At 41.2% G+C, this 11,365-nt stretch overlaps 1 protein-coding gene across 4 annotated transcripts in view; it reads left to right on the forward strand.

The window, feature by feature from the left end:
* The window catches only part of LOC117938516 (protein bicaudal D homolog 1-like), a 64,485-nt gene that overhangs the window by 47,887 nt on the left and 5,233 nt on the right, over positions 1-11,365 (forward strand). For all 4 annotated transcript variants that reach the window (XM_034863160.1, XM_034863161.1, XM_034863162.1 and 1 more), the window contains exons 6-9: positions 5,183-5,698; positions 5,784-5,962; positions 8,893-9,283; positions 10,523-10,717. In XM_034863160.1, coding sequence (XP_034719051.1) covers positions 5,183-5,698; positions 5,784-5,962; positions 8,893-9,283; positions 10,523-10,717 — 1,281 coding nt within the window. The remainder of the gene's footprint in view (positions 1-5,182; positions 5,699-5,783; positions 5,963-8,892; positions 9,284-10,522; positions 10,718-11,365) is intronic.

Here is an 11,365-nt window from a genome sequence, read left to right on the forward strand (position 1 = left end):
TATATATATATATACATATATACACACATACATACATATACACATACATATATATATATATACACACACACACACACACATATATATTCACAATAATATATATACTCACAATAATACTTATTAATTAATAATTATACTGTTGTGAGCATTAGCATTCGGCTAGTGAACTTTAATGTTAATGTAATTGAACGTCTTAGAACATATAAATATATATATATAATTTCACATAATAAGAACTTAACACACCCAAATACATGTCTTATCATATTAATACCAATCGACTCATAAGTTTATAAACACACACATGAATGGATTACTCGTAGAACGCATGCTATTACAATTTACAATATGTCTTCCTCTCAGCCACTTTCACCACTAACTCCAAAAACAAAACCTAGCCAGCTGGGTGGTCGGCACGTTTTTTGTTGTTTCAAACCCAAACAAAGGTTCTGATTGGCTGATCCCTGCCATCTCACAAATGGTAAGGCTTTTGTCTCAGTCACAAATTGCGCTTAGTTGAATTTTTATAAAATACATTTATTGCAATTCTGTAATTAATTTACAAACCATTACTGTACAGTGCAGAAAAGTTTTCATATCCTTGCAATTTAAAAAAAAACTAAACCTATGCTGTGACCATAGTAAAACACAACCCAACACAGACAGCCTGTAGAAACAACAGATACTGTACAATACCATACAACAAACCATACTATGGTCCTGATGGTGTGTAAAACCCAACATGGGATCATGCAATGCATTGGGTTCCTAATCCAGCAGCCGGCACCTCTGTAAAAAGCCAAGGCTCTTTGAATAATTTAAAACCATGCTGACATACAGTACCCCCACAGCGTAAAGCACTTTTACACAGTCACATATTCATTCTTGTGTTCTTTCTTAACACATTTCTCACACATTTCACATGTTCATAAAGTTTCAGGGCATTTGTCAAAGCCTACAACTTATTTAATGCATCATACCATGCTCAGATCATCACAAAATGCATTTTGTGTGTATACATTCATCCATGTTTGTGTGCATCTACTTCAGTTCTTGTAGGTGTAATCCCATCTGTTCCTGCTCCCTGCTGCTTTGCTGATAGGCTGGGCAGGAAGAGCTTATTCATATCTCAGCTGACACACTACACTATCAACCATTCTACTGTAGAGAAGTTGGTTTTGATTGCTTCTTTTGCTGCTGTCTAGGTTGCTATTTAAAATGTTAATGAATCATTTTTGTTCTACAATGTTATTTCTTTCCACCTCCTACATTTGTAGTATATGAAAATAAAGCACATTTCACAATATCTTTAAGTTCTGTACATCATTACATATTGCAGAAATGATTTAAAGGTACCCTGTGGAATTCTCTTATATACATACATGTATTTACCTCACCAAATCACTTTGTGTGTATACTTGAGACTTAATAAACATGACAAGCTTAATGCTTAAGCTTATCTGTCTTTTCCCCCTGCTTTTTGCCATGCTTCTTGGTGCATTACTGCCACTTACTATTGATTAGATGTCTGGCATTGCGTCGTCATGTCCTCCTCAATCAAAAGCTCCAAATTGGGTACTCACTGATCAAAACATTGCAAAAACAATTTCCCAACCGCCTTATTCCACAATCCAGTGGTCTCGACAAAAGAACACCACAGCTCCCTGATCTTGCTTGTCAATGGAGTACGGATTGTAGCCATAGATCGTAAATTAAAGCCATCTTCACTTTTTCATCTGTCTTCACTTGTATTCATTTAAAAAACTTTGACCTTACATGGTACATATAAAGACGCCAAAACGATTGCTGCAGTTGCACAAACAATTGTGGGGGCAGAACACTCCCTGTGGTACTTTAAAATACCACTATGTCCCTTTGCTGTGGAGCAGTACGACTTTAGGTCTTGAATACACCTTAAGAGTACCCTGTCTAATCTTTCCATTAACTTTCCAAATCCTGCCATCATGACTGTGGATAATTTCCACAACAGCACCTGTGGGCTGCTCATTCCTTTGAACTTGATTGTTATGAGGAGTACCACATCGCAAACTAGCCAACAAGCTTCTGTGTTTCTGATTTCCACTTCTTCTGGGTTTTTAGCAGGGCAGTAGAACTCAATTTCGGTCTCAAGACCGTTTTTATGGTCTCGGACTTGTATACTGCTTGTATTTGGACTCAGACTCGGTTTCGGCCACCGGTCTTGCCAAATCTGGCTTTTGGTCTCAACCTATTCCAGGTGTCTTTATTGTGTTTATGATAGTATTGGGGGGAAAGTGAACACAGTTTAAGCGGGGATGTTGTTTGGCTTTTCACAAGTTTCGACAGCTAGCTAGCTAGCGCTATTCAAACGTTTGCTAGCAGCACAGCATTAGCCTAGCATCCTAGTTAAATATTACGACTGCAATTACAGTTTTTTATATCTGTGACCACGTTGTCAACATAAGATTTGTGGTGTTAGTGCTCTGTTTGTTCCATAATTTTATTGAATGAAATATTATGCTTTGCTCCTACGAGATGGGTGGGTTTTTGTTAATAACCCAAAATAATTGTCTTGATACTGTCACGCAAGAGTTTTGTTTTCTGTGATGGACTCGGTCTTGACTCAGATTCAAACCTCTTTGGACTCAGTCTTGACTTGGTCTCGACTAGTCCTGGTCTTGGACTCAACAAAGGTGGTCTTGACTAAAGCCCTGGGGCTGTCACTAAGTATTTTTGCTTACAGCATTGCAAGGATTTCGACTTGCATCCATTGCATCCTTGAGATCCATGTTCCCTAGAGGAGCAGATACTGGGGCAATCTTCTGATTGAGCATCATTGCTGGCCTGAAAACAGCTAGCATCTGTAGCTACAGTACATGGTATCCAATATGTGGCGTGCAATACTGATTTTCCTCTCCCACATAACTCCCATGTGAGAGGAGTGTGGAGGATGGAATGTCCAGGTATAACTTTTGTCTTGCAGGCAAGTTTTTTCAGTTCTGGATCTTTTGGGATATCTGCAGTTTTATGCCAGCTCCAATCCAGTTTGTGCAGTTTGTGTGCCTTCAGTGAAGTGTTGACTTTGGTTGAGCAACCTGTTTGTGGTAGGTTCTTACCAGCATGACATGGTACTTAGGAAAAAAACATTTAATGCTATTCTGTCCAGAACTTTTCTGCTGATGATATTCACATGTTACTCTTTGTGCACCAATTCCTCAATCAAGAGTTTAACAGGCAGCTGCGAGCGTGAAACAAAGCGTAGGGAGAGGGAAAGAATGGCCCCTACGTATATAAAACTAAGAAGCAAGTGCACAGAGCAGCCACCACGCACCCTTCAGTGTCTGCTTTGAGATTGCTGGAGGGCACTCAGCATTAAAATGCTGCTCTCTCTTTATTTCTCCTCCCCTGACTTTTGATGTTTTGGGGTGGAAACCAAGGAGGCACTAGCCCTCCTATGACTAGTTACTTTTAACGTGATCTCATCCTGACTTGATTGACAGTCATTCAGATATCATGGAGTCGGTGTCCCAGCCTAAGAAGTGTTTTTCTGTCTTTATTAACATGTAGCACAAGATAGCACCATAAATAAAGGAATCTATGTGTATCTCATCCATTCTGTTGTTCGGACACATGTGATGCTTTTGAAATGTCCGTAAGTCTTTGCTGATGTACATATGTACTTATCTTTACCATTAAAGCAAGCCTTAGCTAACTTTTTCCATGTCTACAAAAAGCCATTTGAACAACTCTAAATACTTTTAATCAGACTCATCCTGGGTCGGGTTAATCAAGTTTACTACTAACTAATAACATTACCGTCGCCAAAATACCCCCGCAAATCAAATCCCCTACTTCACTTTTAACTGTCAAGCCACTAAACCTGAATGGAAATCAACACCTCTGCTGAAATGTTAAATTTGTTAACGTTCCGACAGAGACAACACTGTCTTTCTCTCTCTGTATGTAAACACACACACACACACACACGCACACGCACACGCACACGCGTTGGATTAACACAGATATGTGCTGATTAGCTCTCATAATGGGCTGGGTGGGTAGCCATGAGGATAATGTGATTACCGGTACTCCACATTGTCATTGTGATACTTTGTGATTACATTCTGAATCTGCAATGTTCTCTGTCAGGTAAATCAGTAAGTTAATAGGGTATACAGGGTGCAGAGGGGAGTTGAAGTGGTCGGTATTTCTGTGGTATAAGTTGGTTTAGATTAATTCTACAAGCAGAAATACCACAGGCCAAGTAATCGGCCCATTCCAAAGAGGCACATTTTCAACAGGCACTACAACATTAATAAATAACGACAGACAAAACACTTCTTTAGCTAGTACACCTCCTGAGCAATAGCTTTCAATCAATGTACTATTAGGCAAAGGAGGTCCGTCTGTGAGATCGCCTCGAAAGTGATCAATCATAGAAGGGCCTGTGCCTCCTTGGTTTCCGCCCAAAAAACATCAAAAGTCAGTTTCATTCAGGCGAGCAGACATTAACTTTAAGAGCAGAGTTTTCCTGTGAGAGTGTGTATGCCCTCCTGCGCTCTCAAAGCAGCTAACAGATTGGAAAGGTCGCCTGCGATTTAGCTTGTCAAATTGCCAGTGGTTGGTTTTACAATGTAAGGCACATTACTTGTTTTACCATCAAATAGTTAAGTCAGCTGGTCAACTTAGCTGTTTTTTTTTTTTATTTATGGGGGTCATCGGTTCGAAATAGCAGCGTTTTCTATGGAGGCTCAACAAGTGCCCGCGAGCAAGTTATTTATAAGCAAGCTAGAGAGTCACAGAAGAGAGTCTAACAAAGCAGTGCATCATCACTGCTATAAAATACAACTGTAGCAAGTACCTCACTATCACGGTCCTCATTCATATTTTAAGATGCTACAAAAGATATCCAGCTACAATAAAGCCTAAAAACCCAGAAGATAGAATGGAAGTACAGAAAGTTGTTGCTGTGGACACAATCTCATCTTGTTAAATTGGTGTAAACTGGGAGATTTCAGAAAGTTGCAGACTGGAGCATTGCAAGTAGTTTCAAGTTTCAACTGGTTTTGATGAGAATCTTTGGTCTGAATTGGGCTAAAGTCTAACTTTGATGTGTTAAATGTTATGAGCTGTGAAAAAAAGGTTTGAAATCTGCTGGGATCATGCCATATATGTTGTGCTTCTTGCTACTTCCCCCCTTCAGGTTGAACGTGAAAAAGTATTACTGATGACCAGTCTGCAGGAGTCCCAGACTCAGCTGCAACACACCCAAGGGGCCCTGAACGAGCAGCACGAGAAGGCCCTCCGCCTTAGCCAGAGAGTCACTGCCCTCCGCCGCCTACATAGAAAGGCCCACCACAACCAGGAAGCAAACGTCAGTGCCACCTCTCGGCTCAACCCAGAGGCCCTGATGGAACTCGACAGAGATGAAGAGGAGGCTGAAGAGGAAGGAGGAACTGAGAGGGATAGGAGTGAGAAGTTAAACAAAAGTCAGGTATTTTACTACCAGACACCAGGTCTGGAGATCCTGCAGTGCAAGTACCGTGTGGCTGTGACAGAGGTGGTGGAGCTCAAGGCGGAGGTGAAAGCTCTCCGTGACAGACTAATTCAGTGTGTAGAGGGAGCAGCAGAGGAGAAGCCAAGGCGTAGCGGTCAGCTTCAGAAGCTGGAGAGGCAGGTTGCCTCATTGGAGAAGAGCTGCTGGGAGTGCCGGGAAAAGGTAACCATGTCATGCTGACTGTTTCTGTTTGAATCAAATGACAGATAATTACAGAGGTAAAGGATTTCCTCTCCTCTCTTCCAAGGTGGCTAGCCTGGAGTTGGAGTTGCAGGCAGCTCAGTCAGCAGCCAATGAGAGTCAGGGCGCGTTGAACGCAGCTCAGGATGAGTTGGTGACGCTGAGTGAGGAGCTTGCCCAGCTCTACCACCACGTCTGTCTGTGCAACAATGAGACGCCCAACCGCGTTATGCTGGACTACTACAGGTCTGACTCTTGTTTTGCTAATAGGACACATGCAGCACCAAAGGTTGTGGAGCCTGCATTAGAGGGAGGGCCACTTAAGAAATTCAACCCGAAACCACACATTTGTTACATACAACCCAATTTTCCTTTCTGGGGATCAACAAAGCTTTCTTATATTTATCATTTTCTATCTTATAATTTTTTCATTTTTTTTTTTACTTTATATTTCTTCTGTGGTAATTCCTAATGTAATTATTGTTGTTACGGGAGGTGACAGGAGGAGGACCCAAAAGCAGAGTCGGAGCAGGCGGGTAGAACTTGAACAAAAATCGTTATTATAGTCCACAAAAACACAGGAGAAGGCAAAGTCCAAAACACAGGGAATCCAAAGAACACAAAAAAATACAGAACAAAAAGCAGAGCAGGGCAAGGCAATCACAAGGGAATATTCCAGGAGGCTACTCACAGAAAACAAACTGAAGGAACGGGAAAACTCCAGAAACGTAGACACATGCAGCATAACGGGCTCAAGGACAAAACTAATGATGCAGCACTAGACAAAGGGAACACAGAGGTTAAATACAAGAGATAATGAGATGATGGGGAACAGGTGAGACGTCAGGTGAAGCACATTAGGGCGGGGCTAGACAATCAGACAAACAACGCGAAGCTAGACAAGACAAATCAAGACAGGAAACCAAACTATCAAAAAATAAAACAGGAAGTAAAACAAGCAGGCACAGCGAAACACAAGACAGGACCAGCAACATAAGACCAGAGAGAAAACAAGGACATAAACACAAGGAGGCCAAAGGAAGGTGGAAAATGAACCCAAACAAAAACCCCAAACCACAACAACTATTTTTTATAGCACACTAGTCTTTTAGCAAAGCCTTGACAGCATGCCACCTACAACCTATTCTTAGTAAATGTGACAAATACAGCCTTTGATTGATTATTATTACAATATAATGAATTATTGTTATTATTAGGGTTAGGGCTGTAATGATACACCAAACCCAGGGTTCAGTTTGTAAAACAATTTTTGACGGGTTCTCAGTAAACAGGTAAAGTGCTTGTAAAGGTGTTGGTTGACAAGTAGCTAATGCTAATGTAATTCTTGGTGGGCAACATAAGATTACGACATCGTTCAACACGCTCATTTATTTTTGTATAATTGTTTTGACCACGGTTAACAACTCTGGACTAACCCACAAATTCATCAGTAACGTTAACTGTATAGATAGACAACTAATCTAATGGAAATTTAGCTAGTTAGCTAGCACACCTCTGTCTTCTGCCTCAGTCTTCCGGCGCTGCAAGGTTTCAGTCAGGATGAGAGCTGACAACAGCCCCGGTCATCCACTATATGTGGATCACTTGTTACTGGGTCAAATCCCTGTGGTGACTTATGTTGCTTACACCTAACCAGGGGTCTGTTTCAGAAAGCACGTTTAGTAAAAACTCTGAGTTTGTTAACTCTGAGATGAGGGAAACTGGGTTTTCTGTTTCAGAAAGAGAGGTTAATCAAACCTGAGAGAGAGGGGTAACTCCAGCCTGTTTCAGAAAGAGAGGCGACTTAACCTCAGAGTCGGTAACTATGGTAACAGAGCCTGTGAACCTAACCTGGTCATGAGCAGGTTAAGTTGGAAATTAGAGATCAACTGGTGTAAAAGCACCGCCTACTGACCAATCAATACTGGATTGATAACAGTGTCACTATTCTTTGAAGATCCGGGGGAGCTCAATGCACAAAGAAGAGAGAGAGGTGCACTCATAAAAGTTAAAACATTTAGAGACCAACAACCCTGTAACATTCCCTACTGGGTATTTTTATGAAAGATATAGATTTTCAGCGGGGGAATTGTGTAGGCTATAGACTATTTTTTTTTGTTTTTATATTTTTTATTTTCTCTCACGATCGCTTACCACTGTCAGGGTTGGAAATAACAGACTAGGCTACAGCTATGACAGTATATGGAAAGCACAAGCGTAACTAGAACAGTTATGATGGGGTCTAAGCCTCCCAGCACCAGTCGCCCCCCGACGTGAGTTGCCCCTAACGACCCAGTGAGCGTGCAAAAGCGGGACCCAAAGCATAATGGTGGGTAGGCAAACGTCGGGAAATATCGAGAGGTGTGCGCCGCAAGGTCTGCGGCACATTGCCGTTGAAATTATCCCATTGACATTGATTGAGTAAAAGGGCCGATCTTTGCCAAATTTGGTACAGAGTCTCAAAGAGGCATGCCAAACAGGCACCACAAGTTTCATGTCGATAACAATTACTACATCAGACAAACTGCAATCTCAAAACCCCCATTTGCATGCATTGAGTTATCGGCCAAAACAAATAAAAAAAACTTCTTAGTGGAAATGGGCGAGGCCTGTATCCTCAGATTCAGCTCGATTCAAAGAATGTGTGGATGTAAGAGTTCCTAATATGCAATGAGTAATGTGGGAGTTATAGGCAATAATACATTTGACGTCATAATAGCGCCACTTACTGGTTTACATGTGTAATGTTTGGTAGGTGAGGTCCATGGGCCATTGTAAATGTAAGTTAGATGTAATAATCCAAACGTTGGTTTTATAGGCCAAGCCCACTTTGACCAATCAGTACCCCACTGTAGAGGTGGCTTAAGGAGTGGCCCTAGATGGTACCCTCCAAATTTCGTAAAAATCTGATGAGCTGTTTATGAGATATAAACTTATATATACATAAATAAATAAAAAGATACATTTTTTTGCAGGCTACCTTTGCTTTACATTTGCTTACTTTGACACACTAAGTTAGAGCATTTCCACCTGGTTGCCACTGTGGTGGAAGTAGTAGTAGAGACGGAAGTGGTAGACTCAAACTCCAGAGATGGTTAATATCTGCTGCCGATATCCACAAACATAATAATAAAGGTTCTACAGGTTAAAAAAACTAATTCACTCTTTTCTTCTAGACAAGGCAGAGGGCTCCGGGGCCTCAGTGCCTGTCTTAAAGCTATGTCATCAGACAACAGCAAAGTTCTCCTCACACCACGTCTCGCCAGGCGGCTGGCTGCTGTTGCTTCCACAACCTTTACTCCTGGGGAGTCAAGGAGCCCCTCGCAGTCTCCATCCAAGGAGCCCTTATCTGGGGAGGTGGGGGGAGGAGAGAAGGAGGGGGATAAAGAGGGCCTCCAGGTGCTATCTGAGCAGAGCCTGCCTCTCTGCACACCTCCAACCCACTCACCCAGCATCAGTGCCTCTTCATCATCATCTTCATCATCATCGCCTGCCCTGGAGCCAGCTGGTGAGCTGCGGCGGGAGCCCATGAATATCTATAACCTCAACGCCATCATCAGAGAACAGGTATAACAGTGTTCTCATGTGAATGTCAGTGAAATTCCCTTTCTCATTTTTTTCTTTCCTCTTTTAAACGCTCTTATCTCCTCTTGTCCTCCCTAGAGCTGTCAAACTTCCAAATGTTTCTGTACAAATAATTGTCTCAGAAATAATTGCAGTAAACAATATGCTTGTCTCTTTTAGACTAAATTTAAAAATACTTGTATTACTTTTTCAAACCAATTCAAGTTCTGAATGAATTTCAGAATCTTTTGGTTAAATCACTGCTATGTGACCCAGATCATGTAGTAACACAGCTAAACAGCCTATTAAGGTTACTACGCCTCTTTCTTATCATAAAACATTGATGCTGTTTAAAAAAAGAAAGTGAACATTTTTCCTCATCAATAAAAACAAGGCAGTGATCCTTAACAAAAACAGATTAAACGTAAATGAGGAGAAATACAATAGTTATCACTATTGGCAAAACTGTGTGGCAAAATAGTCATCATGCTTCTGAACTTATGTTTCTTTGTAACTGTAACCCTGTTACGGAATGTCTTCAACTGACTCACAACAAGTATAAGCTAACAATTCATTGCCTTACGCAAAGTGTAATCGAGAACAGTAAAGGAAAGGCCGGCTGGCAATGGGTTAAGTGGAGCTGCGACCACGGCTCGCTGTTGCTAGTGTCTAATTAAATTTTTTTCTGTTATTAGTGGTTGGTCAAAAAGAAAACAAAGCTGTCACTCTGGCTTCCAGGCCAAACGCAAAGATGCTCCAATGGCAAAAGTCTCTTTAGTGTCGATACAGCTACACACCAGCTCTGTCGTTCCGCCACATGAGTCTCTCGCTCTACTTTCCGAGACTCCGTCTCCTTATTAACTCATAGCACCTGCAGATAAGCCCAACCCACTACCAGCCAGCCAAAACAAAAAAGGAGGAAGTACTAAAGACTATTAAAAGGGCACACTGCTCACCCTAACAATACCCCCTTGTGATTTTGGTTGCTATGGACACACAAGAGGGACAAGTACCTACACCTAACAAAAAACATAGCTTTAGCTTATCAGTTTGACCAAAAATTACTTATGTAATTATAATTTGGCACATGCAACAAAGTCAACAATTACCATTAACAGCCAATATTGTTGGCAATTAATTGTGGTTAAGCAAAGAAGCTGTGTTTATGTATAGATATTGCGATTAGACAATTATGTCACAATTGTTACAGGCCTAGTCCTCACCTCATCTCTCTTCCCCCAGGTGAAGCACCTCCAGCGGGTGGTAGACAGGTCTCTGCAGCTGTCGAGACAGAGAGCTGCAGCCAGGGAACTGGCCCCTCTGCTGGACAAGGACAAGGAGAGCTGTATGGAGGAGATCCTGAAGCTCAAGTCCCTCCTTAGCACCAAGAGAGAGCAGATAGCCACCCTCCGACTGGTACTCAGGGCTAACAAACAGGTGGGACATGTGATCTCTACATCTTATGATTGTAGCTGAACAATACTGAAAAGTGAAATGTGAATGTCATGTAAATTTTAGACAAGTTTAGTTAAATTTATTTATACACAAAAAAGATATAAAATACATACACATCATACACGCAGCTGAAAAAGCTTCTTAATATTCATTTAATACAAATAAAAATGAAAAGTGACATTATTACACACATATATGTGGTAATGTGGTGGGTACGACTGTTTGTCAAACATTCAGAGCTATGCTGACCAGTAGCAATTTCTTTAAGACTGCAAGGGAAGCTCAGCTTCCCCTAAAACGCCAAAAAATGGAATGGTTTACACTATTTTGTTATTATTTTATTGACTAAAAATGCGTTAGAACACTCAAAGACAAGTTTGTTCAGAATCAGCTGACTCAATTTCCTCCTCGTACATTCCCGTAGAACATTGCATTTCCTAAAGCCTAGCGTCCATGGACTTTAGCAGTTATATTATGTTATTATATGTTATGTTATCCTGCATGGGGATGCTTTGTAAACTTAAAATTAAACAGCAGGGCACATCAACATCTATTAATTATACAGTGGGTACGGAAAGTATTCAGACCCCTTTAAATTTTTCACTCTTTGTTTCATTGCAGCCATTTTCC

This window comes from Etheostoma cragini, chromosome 23, assembly GCF_013103735.1.
Source record: "Etheostoma cragini isolate CJK2018 chromosome 23, CSU_Ecrag_1.0, whole genome shotgun sequence".
NCBI lineage: Eukaryota > Metazoa > Chordata > Actinopteri > Perciformes > Percidae > Etheostoma > Etheostoma cragini.